Source organism: Nannobrachium achirus, assembly GCF_963921795.1.
Source record: "Nannobrachium achirus genome assembly, chromosome: 20".
Classification (NCBI taxonomy): domain Eukaryota; kingdom Metazoa; phylum Chordata; class Actinopteri; order Myctophiformes; family Myctophidae; genus Nannobrachium; species Nannobrachium achirus.
In genome coordinates, this window is record NC_137827.1 from 31,117,448 (window position 1) to 31,133,725 (window position 16,278).

The following is a 16,278-nucleotide window of genomic DNA, read 5'->3' on the forward strand; positions in this document are numbered from 1 at the left end:
TGACATCTTGGTTGGCCATAGACGTCTCACTTATCCACGTGGCCGACCAATCGCTTTAGAGAAGAAGGGCGGGACTTCCTGTAATGTGATGCAAATTTGACGGTCAAGCTTGTTAGTCCCACCTTTTTGTGTTTCCCGCACCGTCAATCAAAATAGAAAAAAAATCGACCCGAATTCACCGATCAACACTAGCCCGCCTTTGATAAAATAATCATGTTCGGAGTTTAGTTGATAAGATAACCTTCCGATTTACTACCGATCACGATATGACTGGTACGTAACGTTTAGCGCATCGACGCGTACAACTATTCGGTGAGTTTGTGCTACCTATAGCAGAGCGACGCTACGTCTTTTAATCTTTCTGCTGGAGCTCCAGCGAGATGGTTAGCTAAGCAGCTAGCTGGCTAGCCGCGGACGGAGTTGACAAAGTAAACATTCAATCTGGGTCGGAATCGCCTTGGAACAGTCGCTGCAAAGTTGGGTTTCGCGGCCAACTCCCTTCGGACGGGAGAGTGGGGATGCTTTGCGAGCTTTTCTGGGAGGACAAGAGGTGAAGATTACAGAGTTTTTGCTCTAGTTTTCCCCCTCAGCAGCAGCAGCCACTGAAACAAGGAGAAATGGCGTCCGCGGACGTGGACAGCAGTCAGAGCGAGTTTCTGCAACACGGCGGCGGAGCGGAAACACAGGTATATCCCGACATTTTAGATCGCCTTTTCTCGCTTTCCCCGAGCCCACGGCCGCTGGATGTTTTAGAGAGCAATGAAGTTCACACGTTTTAAGGTTTTGATGCATGGGGTGAACGCCGTATACTTCCTGTGTTCCCCCTCAATAACGGCCACCCACTTTACCCCTCTAGAACCCGCCCATAGTGGGTAGGACACTGGAGTCAGTCACTTGGGTCGGCTTGCTGAAAGATAGCCCGTGTACCTTTGGACTGAGGGTATGCGTGGGTCGTGTGGGTTGATTTTGTGTGAAATAACGTCGAATATCAAAACAGTAGTTCTGTTCTGCACTACAGTACAGTCACCCATCCCCCACACACACCTCTGGCGTTCCCATGCACTAGGCCAGTGGTTCTCAAACTTTTTGAACGCCAAGGACCCCCACATTGACACTTATTAGCCCGTGGACCCCGTTTGAAAAGATATGCCAGGGACCACAACAAGAAGATTTTTAAGGCTCTAGCAGTGATTCTAAACCATTTTCATTCCAAGGACCCCCATTCTGACATGCATTAGGCTATGGACCCCCATTTAATGGCATTTCTATCTCTGGGACCCCAATTTATGTTTGGTTCCATTTGTATCCTATCTGTGATTTAGCTAGGGACCCTCTGGAACTCCCTCAAGGACCCCTGGGGGTCTCCGGATCCCACAAAGAACTGCTGCGCAAGGAAGGCAGTCAAATCCTCTAACTCTGAGAATGTACAAAGGGAACCCAATGGACCCGTAAGGGTTGTGCACTCAGAGTTACACATGGGCAAATTAAAACACTGAAGATGTTAGAGTTGTGAGGATGCCCAGCTTGGCTCTGCGGTGGTCAGTTTGCTAGTAAATGAGGGTGTCTGTCTGTTTATACGCTTATCGGTTGTTTATCTAGTCAATATTCAGTCTGTGCTCATGCCATTTTCACATGATGTTCATTTCCAGACATCAATACAATAACACACTCTCCCTTTGATCACATCTGGAGTTGAGTTGCTCCCCCAACCCATCTCTGATGAATCAGTTGGGTTGGTTATGATTATATCTATTCTCATGTATTCTATTTTCACTCCCAGACGACAGACATGTCCGCTATTCAGCTAACCGGTTCTGACCGATGGGAGGTGTTAACTCCTGTCTCAACTGGGAAGGAAGACCACAGTGTTGTTCACATACAAAATTCGGGAATTGTCACGTCCAATGGGCAGTATGTGCTTCCTCTTGGGGGTATCCACAACCAGCCCATCTACGTTACAGCATCTGGGCATGATGCCTCAGCCAACGGAGTGTCTGGCATTCAGTATCAGGTAAAGAAAAAACAAACACACATGCATGTGGGCACTGGGCACACAAACACACTTGTTATTGGCTGCAATACTCCCAAGTTCAAGAAGTTGCCCCAATAGGATGGCTGAGTTGCACCAATACAAAAACCAGTTGAAGACCAGCTATATTGAACCTATAACACACATAAGTCCACATTGACCAGAATTGTTGATCCATATCTCCAGGTTATCCCACAGATCCAACATGCAGATGGAACGCTTGGGTTTTCAGCGCAGGGATTGGATGATGGCACGGGACACATCCAGCTCATTGATGGTAGCCATGGCAACCTTGGTATTAGTGTTGCCACATCGTCAACCACAGACCTCCTGACACAGGCAGGGCAAGTGCAGTCGATCCAGGGTGTCTCATTGAGCGGTGGATCAGCGTACACCAGCACGGTAACTGGACTGCCTGGCAACATAACCTTCGTCCCTATAAACAGCTTGGACCTGGAGTCGTTAGGGTTGACGGGTGCTCAGTCAGTGTCCATAGCAACAGGCCTAACGGCTGATGGTCAGCTGATCATGAGCGGCCAATCATTGGAGACTCAGGGGCAGGAAACCAGAGCCAAGACCGATGCTAGTGCTCACCAAGAGCTCTACGTGCCAACCACAACTTCCTCCTCCACTTCCTCTCATCTTCCTGAAACCATTGATGGCACTGGGGTTCTGACTCAAGCAACTGCTGTGTCTGCTGGTCACTCTGACCCTTCATCCACAGAAAACTTCAACTCCCACAACCACCTGCACCAAATACAGGTCAGATCAGCTTTGCCGTAATACAGCAACAGTTTGTGGTTTTGCGGCTATTGCTTTTTAAAAATGTTGTATTGTAAATCCTGCTCATTCAAGCTGCTTTTACCAGAACTCACTGTTGTCTGTGCTTTTAATACTGACTTTGATTTGAGAGGCTGAGCTTGTTTTACTGTGTCCTACATGGCAGGTGTCTACTTCAAATGCCTCCACCATCTCCCAGCCCATCCTGCACTTTTCTGGAGACGGCCAGAACCAGGTAGCTCAGGGACAGGACCTAACATCGGCTGGTCAGACTCTACAAAATGTGCAGCTGATCAACCCGGGTACCTTCCTCATCCAGGCCCAAACAGTCTCTGCTACCGGGCAGATCCAGTGGCAGACCTTCCAGGTAATTTTTGTTTGGGGTTTTATTCAGTGCATTTGCATAGATCGCAACATTATTTCCCTTGTTATTAGTGTTTTGTCTTGATAGCATAATTGCCTGTAATGTCTAAGTGATTACCTTGCTTATTTTAAGTCTGTGCAATGTGTCACACTGACCCCAGTTACATTTTGCTTTAAAATGTCATCTGTATCTGGGATATTGTAAGATCTGATCTTCAATGTGAGCCAGACCTGCTCCAGTGGTGGCCTGGCAGTTCTGACTGCATTCTCATTGCAATGTTTACACTTTGTATGAATATGCATTTTTACAATATGTACTGATAAGAGATCCAGATGCAGATTTCATTTGAATGCAAGGTGTAAACAGGGTTATTTTGTTACGCAGATTTAGTGCCATCTTTTTTTTTACCAGTTCGGTCTTGTGTTCCTCTAGGTTCAGGGTGTCCAGTCTCTCCAGGGTCTCCAGTTGCCCCAGGGCCAAGGCCAGCAGCTAACCTTAGCCCCGGTCCAGACACTCCCACTGGGCCAGGGAGGACAGGTCAGCCTGCCTAACCTCCAGACTGTCACTGTCAACTCAGTAACACAGACTGGGGTGCAATACACACAGGGAGAGGATGCTAATAGTCCAGCGGGTAAGGGACATTCATACATCCCCTCCCTGTCTTTTTCATTGCTGCCATGTAAAAACCTTGCAACAAGTTTGAAATGTTTTTACTTTTTAATATCTATTCAATTTATGCTTTTATCTTTAGATGAAGTTGCAAATCACCGCTGCTCATTATTTCAAACTCCTTCCTCAGATATCCATATAAAAGAGGAGCCAGACTCGGAGGAGTGGCACTTAACTGGAGACTCAACTCTGAACACCAGTGACCTGTCAAACCTGCGTGTCCAGATGGGAGACGAGGACATGGACGGACAGATGGGGGAGGGCAAGAGGCTTCGGAGGGTGGCCTGCACCTGTCCCAACTGTAAAGAGTCAGGAGGAAGGTGGGTCCCACAAATAGTATAAATACATATTTTGATACCTACACGCACGGACACATCGTTAACTATGCTGTTAGAGATTTCGAATGCATTTGTTGGATCGAAACTTTGATTTCATGGTTTTGTACCCACAAATACACAAATTTATGTCACCTCGTTTTTCCAGACATTTCTTTTCAAGGTACTACCTGCTTATTCATAAAGAGGAGAATGCATCGTTTTATTTTCTGTTCACCATTACGGACAGTAATTTAAGGATCTGTGGGGTTTGTAGTGATAACTAGACATACGTACTTCCAGTGGTGATGTTCTACCTGTTACTTAGTCTTCTCAAACCTTGTTGTTCTCACAGGGGGTCAGGCATGGGTAAGAAGAAGCAACATATCTGTCACATTCCCGGCTGTGCGAAGGTGTATGGGAAAACGTCCCACCTGCGAGCCCACCTGCGCTGGCACAGTGGGGAGAGGCCCTTCGTCTGCAACTGGATGTTCTGTGGAAAGAGGTTCACCAGGAGTGATGAGCTCCAGAGACACAGGAGAACACATACAGGTGAGAGTAACATGCAAACTGTTTTTTTGTTTTTAAGTCACCATTACCACTAGAAGCTCTGACACCAAACACACATTCAAAACATCTGTTGTCAGCACAGCTCTGGTCAAACAGACAGACTTGTCCAGACAGTGAAACTGATGTTAGGGCCAAATGATCACCAGAAGGAGCTTTTTACATATGAGAGAACTGCCACAGCAACAACCTCTGAAGATAGTTAAAAGATAAAGCATTTTAAGGATGTGAACCTCTAGTACGGTTACATGTCTCCATTCCGACATGTCTCCATTCCGACACTAACCCTATCTCTAACCCTTACCCTAAACTTAACCTCTATGGAAGTGTCGCCACTCCGACAATAAGAAGTCAATGTCGGAGTGGTGACATGTCGGAATGGAGAGCAGTCACCCTCTAGGTTAGCCTCTAGTAGAAAAAAATCGGTTGTACAAGATCCTAAAATCACACATGTGAGCTAAAATGCTTTTTAACATGCAATTCTAGTTTGTAGATATGTCTCTTGGCACACCTGCTTTCTCCAGACAGGTGTGTAGGAGAGTAACAGTTGATGTTAAGAGTCCTGTACGGTCTTCACTTGCATACTAATGTGAGACCAGAGTTTGAATAGATTGTCACCAAAGCAAACATTGTTACAACTGAAGTGTTTGATTACAATAAAGTAAGGGGGTGTCTCAGAAATTAGGTCACTGGTTAGATTTACATGAATATAGGTATCATGCTACTTGTTTTGATGCTCAAATTACTGACCTCATTGAATAGAAACAGATGTCAGAATGAAGCCCATTTTCTCCACTGATTAGTTGCGAATGCTAGACAAGTGGTTCTCAAACTTTAATTTCAAGGACCCCCTTTAACTCAAGAGTGTAGTGTACAACTGTAGTGTACAAGTTCCACTTGTACATTGCGTTACAGACCTGCAAGGGTCCATTTGAAACTGCCAAAGAAACCAAAGAACCACTGTGCAAGATTAATCTTTGCTGTATGCAAGTCGGCTTGATGTGTCAGGACCTTTTTAAAAGAAGTCATGAAGTGAAGAGACGGGTTTCTGTGGAACAAAAACAAGTCTCTCAATATTAAACTCACAATTTTCTTCACCTCCCCAAACAGATTTTAATTGTTATATTTTCCTTTTATCAAGTTTAAATATGGGTGTTGCATAACTTGCATTCTGGTCATTATAATTTGTTATTTTGCTTAGGCCATCCTGTAAAGTAGGGACTTGACTGTCTGAGGATACTAGAAGGTGAATAATTGCGCCATCTGGTGGCACAAGAGGAAATCTATTCTTGGGTGGGAGATGAGCCAGTTGTAAAATAAAGGATAGCGCACTTTTCCTAACGGAAATGTTTTAATTCTTTCGATATGAATATGGACGGAAGAATAAATATTTAGGAATGTTGGCAGTGGTGGACAAAATACTCAACCCCAGTACTTGATTCATAGAGAAAGTTGCTCAGTCAAATATATACTTTAAAAAGTATTCAAAAGTACATATTTTTTTATTCTTAGATTTCATTGTATTGTAATGTTTTACAGAAAGTAAAAAAAAAAAAAGCAATAGTGAAAAATAATCTACAAGCTCAAGAACGCACAACATTGTAGCGTGATTTTCACTATTTGAAATGGGCTATTAGTGGTTAATTCATAATTTACCCTTTCATGTAATGTCACAAATGTCCAAAAATACAAATATAGTGAAGCATGGTACTCAAGTAAACTTAAAAAATTGGATTTTGGCACCTCTTCTGTTAAGACAGGCTTTACAGATGTGGTTTGGATATAATTTTCTTTGACATAGGTTGTTCTGTATGTTGTTAGCTAGCCCGTTAGGCTGCTGCTAGGTCTTGAATGAATGTGTATGTTTTAAAATTATTCCTTTTTCTGACAGGGGAGAAGAAATTTGTGTGTACAGAGTGCTCAAAGAGGTTTATGCGGAGCGACCACCTGGCCAAACACATTAAGACTCACCAGAACAAAAAAGGGGGAGTGGCCCTCTCCTCGTCTCCCAATCCTGGCGAAGCCATCATCACCGCTGACGGAAGCGCACTCATCCTTCAAACCACTACTCACGACCTCGTAGCCAATCAGGAGATTCCTTTGCAGCTGGTCACTGTGGCGCCCGGTGAGGTCATCATGGAATAAAGACCGGGGTGTGGTCTACTCAAATTAGGAACTGGCCTATCACAGGGACCTCTGGCTTTTTTCCCCCCTTACTTTCCTTTTTTTTTTTTTTTTTTTACATATGAATATATACGTAAATATATATGACAAATATATATATTTTAAGTAAGAGTTATCACAAATTTATGTTCGTTTTGCAGTCTTTTTATAGGCGGGCAAAAAAAGAAATGTGGTTGCTATGTACACACGCGCAAACATACACATACGCACACACACACACACACACTCAAATGCAACACAAATACTCAACACAATGAAATGCCTTATTTTGTATCATACTCTTGTATAAAATGCTGGAGGTGCATGTGTTTTTTTAAGCTTTGTGGATGATGTAACTGTAATGGGGAAAGTGTTTGTCAAATGCATATGGTGGGGGTTTTTAGGAAGAGGAATGAGTGTACCTCTCCAGAACGATCATTTGACTTTTAATCATTCGCTCTGGAGAGCTGGGCTCTTTGTGTACCAAGCAGGCGTGAAAGCAGTGGTTTTGACACACCCTACATATGAAGCAGCACAGCATCTACATCTGGACTGTAGCACTGATGGCTGGCATGAAATTCCTGCTACTCAAAACATGCAATAACTCTTACGCAATCACATTTTCCACAATACAGTCCTGTTTGTTTTCATGCCGTGCTGCTTCAGTTGTTATGTTGGCTGGAGGTCAGAATAGGACGACGGTGACACTGTTTGAACTTATCTTAGGGGCGGTCTTGTCACTTCCTGGGATTTGGAAAAATGCAAATGGCTCCGAACATGGGCAACTTCTTCCAAGTATATTGCTCCTCTCAGCAGAATGTCTGGTTACCGTATGTCCTGATGAGCGCACATGGTTCGCTGTGCTCACCTACTGTAAGTCAGAGGTGTCTTCATTTTAAATGATTTTTTTTCACCCCTTGTTTCCCATTCATACTTTGTTGTAAATTCACATTATATTCAGTTATATGTGCGTTTCACATTTGTCTGGGTCTTGTCAAAACGAAGCCTTGGTTGGTAAACGTAGAACCGTAGAAAACAACGGTCACTCGGTTGCACACACATCGATCTTGATACGTTCAACTTCGTATGGTGGCAGTGGAGTGGAAAAAACAAAGATGCACCCAAATGCAAAATGCTGCCATATGATTCAGTGAGAGATATATGCAACAAAGTGTCAGCTCGTGGACAATTAAATTTGTGGACTTGTGGAACATTCCAATTGGACACAGTGTGACATGGGATTTACAATAATTTTCCAATAGCCATTCTGTGTGATTCTGGTGACTAGTCACCGAGTCAGGAAACAATCATGCCATTGTTTGTTTTTTCCCTCAGTTTTGTCCATGTTCGTAGCATCCATTTACATGTATATTCTCTTTTTTTCACATTGTTTATAGAAGCCATTATTTAGTTAACGGAATCTGTTGTATCAAAACCTTATTTTAACTGATTTCTTTTGTTTTTTTTAAGAATGTGTAAAATTTGAATGTTACTTTTTGTAAAACCTTTTTTCAAATGGATCACAATAAAAGTCTGAAACCTTCCAGTAACAAGTTGATGCAATATAAACCCACCACACCGCTTAAAACGCCCTTTTCTCCTGTTTTCAATAAGCTGAGGCCCCATGTAATGTGCTGCATAAGATTCCTGGAACGTGTAAGGAGACAATGCCGCTAAAACCATGTTGAATATTGAGAATTTTATTTAAAAAAGAAATTGATTGCCAACAGTTAACAGTACAGGTAGTAAAAAAGAAAAGCTGCTGAGTTAAGAGCGAGTGGTCGCTATAGTGATTCTGACTTAACAGTTGAATCAGATAATGTCTGCCATGACATACTAGATCTGTGCTGCAGAGTCTTAAAAAATCTGATGTTTCCAGTGTAAATACAGTCTCTCTTTTGCATAAACTCAGCAGAAAATGGGTGGGCTACGCTACATTAGCTTCCCTCAGCTAAAAATGTAAAATAAAACTGCACTTCATGTTCTAATAATGGAGAAGACATTCTCAGAGGTTTGGTTACGGACAATATTGAAGGAAAGCATGTTTGTGTCAATGGCTACCTTGTAACTAGAAGGTCACAGGTTTGATCATCACAGTTAGACAATCTGTGTGTAAGAATCTTAGAAATATTTTTTTGGCAGTCCTGGCGAAAATCTACTTCCCTGACGCCATTAACCTGATCAATATTATTGTCTCAGGCTTCAAGTGCACACAGTCCACCATAAAGACTTGAGATTTATTTAAAGACAAGACATTTGTTTGAAATGGCTAGACTTAATGCCAGGGAGAAAACAACATTCTGGTTCAATTTCCCGCTTACAGATTACTGCTGTACAATAGGAAGCCAATGAACAAACTATTGTAATTGGTGTCTCTTTGAAGAGTAGTAATGACATGTTCACCAGTAACTAAAATACAAAATTAGACCAAATATTAACACATTCCTAAAATCAAATCCACAGAATTGTCCAAAACAAAAACTGATATTGTGATAATAACTATATTCCTAACTCTATAACCAGCCCTTTCCCTTTCACCTCTAGTGTGCTTGATCAAATTTACATACAAACCGGCCTTTTCTTCTGCCATGAGAAATTCAATCAGCTTGCTGTCTGCATCTTGGCAGGTCTTGCCACTAGAGCCCGAAACCTCTTTCTCTTTCCCTGAGTTTGATACTGTGACATTAACTTTCCACAGGAAACTGGGGTTGGGGATGCAATCAAGGATGTCTGTTTTTTTTATTTAAACAAAGCAGAGTAAAAAAAAAAACAAGTTTATGAGCCCAGTTGTGGTGTCAGTGGTGTATAACAGAGCTCTTAAGCATTTTCTGCATCCATGTTCCTTGACATACGTTGATTGGATCGGATTTTGGACGTTTTATTCTTTTGATAAGATGGATACTGATAGCATTAGCAGTAACCATCTAATTACCATCTAATGGAGGTACCACTCTATAGCTAACGAATGCTCTTCAGACACTTAAGTAATTACCAAACTGTGTAGGAACTGGATGTGATCAAATAATTTGGGTTCTTTTCCAAAGACCTAAGGACCTTGCTCAAATTATACATACGGGCTTAAATCATCACAACACTACCAGAGAAATTAAGACCGTCACCTGCCAAATTCTGGTAATTTTTGGCTCTGGCTGAGACATTTCCCAAACGCTAGCAGCCACTTTGGCACGTAAACAACAATTATTTGGGAAGGTGTTGTTCTATTCGGTGTGGTTCTATTATAGAAATCAAATTGGCTGGGAAAATAGTGGAAGCAGCCAGTGCATGTTTTGGATGCAATGTTGACTACAGATTTAGTTTCCTGTCCAGATCAGAGTTGATCCAAATGTGATAACCTCTAGCTAGCCTGGCTCCATTTTCTCTCAGTTAAAATTATAATTATAATTCAATATAACCCCATGGAATCGGACTGAACTGGCCTCAGCTGTTCTATCTAGACAGATGGTTTGTCAGGCGATTAAGTCAATGAGCAGTTATGGTCATGGGTAATGATCACATTGGAACAGTTCCTCTTTGTGCTTACAGATGAAGCCAAAGTCGGGATATTCAATCAGTGCAAAACGTACACAGGCCAAATTTGAAAAAGGGAGGGAAAATTAAGTGATTTGGGAAAGAAAGAATCCATATTCAAGGATGTTATGCAACACCCCCCCCCCTCCACACACACACACACACACACACACACACACACACACACACACACACACACACACACACAGAAGAACACTTCAACCACCTTCACCTGACCACTGTAGCTTCCCCTCACACTGTATATAAAGAAAACAAGAACAAAACAAGAAAATAAATTCAACCATCTGTGGTCTGTGTGCCAGGAGTCAGCCGTTCCCCAGGAGGAGAGGTGTCTCTCCCATGAAGCAGACTCTTTAAACAGAGTCTAATTCACTGCCTTGTCACAGTCTCCAATGGACACTCACAACTCTGTGTGAACATCTGGGAGACGGAGAAAGAGAGGGAGAAAATGTGCTTCAACAACAGATGCTCACAAATCACGATGGATACTTAAGTAACTAGACCGGGTCAAAACCTAGTATATATGGCTGGACCTTGTCAGGGCTAATGAGTGAGATTGTGGGTAATTTGTTAGAGGGATAGTCTGGGAGTGTATACAATGCTAATTCCTGGATATTAAATGTTTATCCGTTTGTTGTTAAAAGACGTTTTGGTTAAAACATCAAGGGGTTTGTTAAAAGGTTATATTCTGTTGCTTGCTATAGACAGTGTGTTTGTTCAGTAACAGGGGTCTACCAGTCTCTCGAGCTCTTTAATAAACAGAAACTACATTTACAGGTGGGTTGCAAAATTTCAGCCAGGAGAGAGAGCTCATTTATCAGCATCACTTTGATAGTGTTCCAGTTACAATTTTGTCTGCTCATTTATTTGTGTCACCACTTCCAAAGGGAAAAAATAATATAAAAAATGGTATCCTTTCCTGAAAATGCATTATCTGTTTACTAAAGAACTGGAGAGACAGGGAGACTCCTGATACTGAACAAACACTCTATACTAGCAATGAACCCTACTATAGAATCAGAATAGAGCTATTTAACACTATTTTAACAAAGGAACATCCCATACTCTACCTTTAAAAGTGTACTACAAGAGCATATCGCATGGCATGGTTAAACTCATTTAATGCCATTGATGGATTCTCAACAGATTTATCAATAAACCCACAAAGCCATAGACAGATTTTCACTTTACTGCATATTCCACATTGAGCATAATGTTTTGTTTTGTTTTCAATCTCAATTTCTCCCATGATCAGTTTCAGGCAGCCTTTGTCTGCCTTTTCTGAACCTCTCTGGTCTCCTGACTGCCAACCTAAATTGTGCTAGTTGATATTTCACCTGAATTCATAAATACAATGCAAGTGCATGTTTAATAGACTGCTCTGTCCTTCCTGTGTGTGTACATGTGTACGTTGAAGAAGCGCACTTTATTGACAGACTGTATAGTCTGCTGTTAGGCCAACTCACCAATGCCTTCTGGTCCAGCCAAAAAATAAATAAATATGTAAGGCCTGAATTGAGGAGGATTTTTCACTTTGAGAACTTTTAAGATGGGGGGGGGGGGGGGGGGGTCAATACCTGTGTCTGACTTCTGTGCCGTGTGATTGTTGTCTGCTGCTCTCTGCTGAACTTTGGTCTGCAGACGTTTAACCTCCTGGTCGTAGTCTGTCCACTCTGCTACGATTCTCACAGCAGCTTGCAGCTTGGGTTCCTTGGTCATGGGGTTGTTACACTGTGGAGAGAAGAAAGGGTTGTTACACTGTGGAGAGAAGAAAACTAGTAAAAAACAGCAGAAGGAAGCAGTGGACCAAATCGAACATAAGCACATGCTGAAAAGTGAAATTGTTTGTTGTGAACATTGTTGTTTATGTTGTTCTGATCATAGATTTATGTTGCCAGATGATCAAGAGATCTCCGCCTATAATACGTCTGGGGACATCGAAATCAGTGGTAGTTACTAGAACAGTGACCAAGACGGCCACTGACAAAACTACACCTGCTGCTTTGAAAATTAACATTGTCACCATAGCACTAAGAAGGACCACCCTAAAGGTCTTTTAATTGTCATCAGTCTCTAGTTGAGCTAAACATTTAGAGAGTGAGCCTTTTCTAGTCACATCCTTGATGTTCACAAACTGTAACAGGCTCCTACCAGGTCTATGGTCTTGGCCTTCTTCTTGGAGCTGTCATCACACCAGGTCTCACACCACAGCCACTCCTGGGGGAGGGACTTGATGGGCACCTGGTGGATCATGTTGTTGGGAAGATCCTGCACAAAGGACAAGTACATCTATTAACTTGTATCTATATACTCTAGTATCTTTCAAATGTTAAGTAAGTTAAACCTTCACAGAATTAAAACACCAACCGAAAGACTGATACAAGAAAGGGGGGTGAAGTACTTTAACGAATGAGGGAAACAGATGGAGGAAAATGCTTTTACAAAGTTAAGTTCATGGATATCCTGAGATGTCTACACAGATGCACACCTGGTCGAGGTTAGACAAACTGTTAGGGTCCTGGCTGAGTCCTTGGTACTGTCCTCTGAGACGGTCCCCTGCAGCTATCTTGCGGAACTTCTTCAGGTCCACAACATAAAGGGCACTGGGCAGGGGAGGTGGGGTATGAAAAATGTATGAAGGGAGGTGAGCAGAGTTTATTCTTAACCCATCATATTCCACTACTTCAAGAAATACATTCCTAGTCACCAGAGTGTATATACAGTATACCTGATGTGGTACTTGCGTCCAGCGAGGTGGCTGGACCAGTAGCCAGATTTCCAGAAGCGATAGCCGTCCATCTCTCTCCTGCTCTCACAGAAAGGAGTGTATCCATATGGAGCGCCCTCCAGGTCAAAGTCACGAAGCTCCTTGAGATCAGTCCGCACAATCTGCAGCAGAGGAGGAAGATGAATGTGTGTGAATATTAGATGAAAGCCCTATTCACAGGTACTTATCCAGTGATGAATAGGGCTTGAGAAACACCTTTAGTGTACCAAAAACAGATGAAAAAGAAGTTGACTTGGACACACTATGTTTGTGTACATGTGCGCATGTTAACCTGGTCAGCGTCCACAAACAGGAACTTGTCGACAGCGAGGGGGAAGAGCACGTCCAGGAAGAGGATTTTGTAACCCCAGATGATCCTCTGTTTTTCTGTCTGCTGGTGGAGCCAGCGGGGCCATTTATACTGGACCAGTTCATACTGGAAACCATACTCCTCTGCCATGTGGGGAATGAACTCCTACAAACAAACAAACAAACAAACAAACACACACACGCACACACACACGGCTGTGACTGCATGTAAGCACAGTAGCACACATATCTGTGCCTGGGATATTCTCAGGACGACACAAAGTAGCAGAGAATAAATCCACACAGTAAAAATGTGGGGCGAACATTCTGTGAAAATAGCGGATATACAAGCTCATAATATGTCCTATTGTGACGCAGTGTGAGCTTGCATAATACACTGGCTTTTTTTCTGCAGAAACTTTCCCTAGATGAAAAAAGAGGGGCCAAGGATAGAGTCCTGGAGGACAATGAAGGTTTAAAGTATGTAGAAAAGATGAATACATCTATGAAATCAGAATGAGACTAAGAGTTTCTATAACACCTACAGTAGTAGAAAAACCCACAACTCTGATGATGATATAAGCATTTGTTTGAAAATGAAGTCACACACAGCAAAACCCACAGTGAAAAATCTCCATTTCAATGTTAGGATGACCATACCTTGAAGGTTGGCGACAGGTAGTTCTTGAGGAACCAGAACTTTACGGGCGTTTTGGTGTTCTTTATAACAGAGAGCATCATGATCCTGAGAGGTAAAACCAAGAGAGACACGGATGTGAGAAAAAAAGAGGATGGCAGTATCAACTAAGAAGCATCAGTATTGATCAGGCTTTCTAGGATTTTGTGTGTTTCTAATTGGAGAATAATATTCCTTGCCTTTTTATTGCATGCTGTGTATGTGGGAGTGAGTCTTACCTTAGGAACCTCTCATACAGATGGCCCGAGGCTACTGAAAATATATTTATGACATCATCTTTTTCTTGTTTAGGTTCCTCTGTCTTTGTTCCACCCGAGAACCCTCTGACAGAGAAATAGAGATTATTAGGAGGCAATGCTTGATAAAAGGACTGACAGTTTCCTCTAGAAAAGAGAAAACACATGAATATTTTTTAAGTCTACTTTACTTTTAAAAAATGAAGGCGTCATGAACATCTTACCTGGTCAGAGATTCCCAGAAGCCAGAGTCGTTCTCCTGGGTGTTGTCGCTCAGCAACTCTTCATTAAACTTGTCTGGCTTCTTCTGGACCTGAGCACACCATTTAAAATTGTGTTGAGCTAACTTATACTTTACTCTTTCCCATAGGGAAATCCATCCCACACATTTTAACTAGGGATGTTAATCGACGCATTATTTGCGAATCGACGCATCGCGGCCGAAAATCGACGCGTCGATCGCAGCTGAGGAGACCACGACGGCGCATTACTTTAAGCAACACAACTTGCAGCAGCACCCACCAGAACTTGCATCAAAGCCCTAATAATAATTATAATAAACAATAGCTCTTCCTTGCGTTAGCATGGAGTCTGTTCTCTATAGACTAGAAGCGGAGTGACAAAGTCCATGGAACCGTTCCGTAGTGGGAGCGCTCAGGCTGGCACTCCAGAATAGTGTATCAAATGTGGAGCTTTGTTTGGTCTGCCTCGCTGGCTCGCTCTCCCCATAGAGGCTCTCCCTCCCCGACCGTGTCCACGGGTGTGTCGCATTAACGGCGAGTAGTGTATTTATTTTGTGTTGTGTTTTATTGTCAATCTTGACAAAATCACTGCACACGAGGCGACGTTACCATTAAATAAGCAAGCTTTCGTGTCAAGCATGCATGCAAAGGCAGGAGGTAAACATAACACATCCAGTCAGCGCGCACTGCTATGACGCGGCACACGAACAGACCAGCTGTGTTTCTCAACCAGTAGTCCGCGGACCTGACCAGCGCCGCATGCATGCGAATCTGCGATCCATGCATGCAACACAGACATTCACTCGTCCCCGACACACACACACACACACACACACACACACACACACACACACACACACACACACACACACACACACACACACACACACACACACACACACACACACACACACACACACACACACACACACACACACACACACACACACACACAGGTCCTCTCACATTTGGAAAACATTGCCGCTTATAACGAACAAGCGATTAAAACATTTTTGGGGGAAAAACTTTAGAAAGAAATAATAATAATAATTTAAAAAATCACACCCGTGTGAAGTGGAGCTGTGTGTGTGTGTGTGTGTGTGTGTGTGTGTGTGTGTGTGTGTGTGTGTGTGTGTGGATCATGTGTACCGATTTTTGTGACATTTGAAGAAAATATGTAGGAAAAGGAGCAAAAAGTGTGTTTTGGAGAAAATTCAAGATGGCGGAAAATCTATCATGGCGCAAATGGGCGTGGCCTATATGGGGAGATGCGTCATGACCCAAGGAATCCAGGGAAAAAATATTTTTAATTTTCCGACCTACGGTTCAAGAGTTACAGGCCAAAACGTAAAGTGGGGTGTTATGGCGCCACCATGCGGCCAAATGACACAATTATTTTTTATTTAATCCTTGAAATCATTATGAACCTCCTCTCCAAGTCTTGAAACTCTAGCCCCTATGGTTTGCGAGAGACAAATAATTGAATGTGAGTTTTTGCGATTCCCATTATAAGTCAATGGGGAAAATTAATTCACTAATAAATTAATATCAATTAAACTATAGAACCTTTCTCTTAGAAAAGTAATAGCCCA

The 16,278-nt window shown here is 42.6% G+C and overlaps 2 protein-coding genes across 4 annotated transcripts in view; one reads left to right on the top strand and one right to left on the bottom strand.

Annotated features, from left to right (window-relative positions):
- The first annotated feature begins 110 nt into the window (after positions 1–110).
- Positions 111–8,317, top strand: LOC308305629 (transcription factor Sp3-like). 2 transcript variants are annotated; one of them, XM_080750454.1, is made up of 8 exons: positions 111–686; positions 1,781–2,011; positions 2,216–2,791; positions 2,976–3,176; positions 3,606–3,804; positions 3,973–4,162; positions 4,512–4,708; positions 6,615–8,317. In XM_080750454.1, exons 1-8 carry the CDS (start codon positions 618–620, stop codon positions 6,866–6,868), a joined length of 1,917 nt encoding a protein of 638 aa, XP_080606580.1. In that variant the 5' UTR covers positions 111–617; the 3' UTR covers positions 6,869–8,317. The 2 variants fall into 2 exon arrangements, with proteins under 2 accessions (XP_080606580.1, XP_080606581.1); XM_080750455.1 differs by having other exon boundaries at positions 2,228–2,791.
- Positions 8,318–8,566: 249 nt separating this feature from the next.
- uggt1 (UDP-glucose glycoprotein glucosyltransferase 1) overlaps positions 8,567–16,278 on the bottom strand; it is a gene marked incomplete at its 5' end in the record, with an annotated part of 36,784 nt that continues 29,072 nt past the window's right edge. For both annotated transcript variants that reach the window (XM_080749974.1, XM_080749975.1), the window contains 9 exons: positions 8,567–10,855; positions 12,013–12,166; positions 12,587–12,703; positions 12,924–13,038; positions 13,164–13,324; positions 13,495–13,677; positions 14,172–14,256; positions 14,427–14,531; positions 14,669–14,757. In XM_080749974.1, the coding sequence (XP_080606100.1) occupies positions 10,836–10,855; positions 12,013–12,166; positions 12,587–12,703; positions 12,924–13,038; positions 13,164–13,324; positions 13,495–13,677; positions 14,172–14,256; positions 14,427–14,531; positions 14,669–14,757 (1,029 nt within the window). In that variant the 3' untranslated portion in view covers positions 8,567–10,835. The remainder of the gene's footprint in view (positions 10,856–12,012; positions 12,167–12,586; positions 12,704–12,923; positions 13,039–13,163; positions 13,325–13,494; positions 13,678–14,171; positions 14,257–14,426; positions 14,532–14,668; positions 14,758–16,278) is intronic.

Coding starts and splice junctions, on each gene's coding strand:
- LOC308305629 (XM_080750454.1), top strand. CDS start 618: ATGGCGTCCGCGGACGTGGACAGCAGTCAGAGCGAGTTTCTGCAACAC. Junction 2,012..2,215: donor TGTCTGGCATTCAGTATCAG/GTAAAGAAAAAA, acceptor CCATATCTCCAG/GTTATCCCACAGATCCAACA. Junction 3,177..3,605: donor TCCAGTGGCAGACCTTCCAG/GTAATTTTTGTT, acceptor GTGTTCCTCTAG/GTTCAGGGTGTCCAGTCTCT.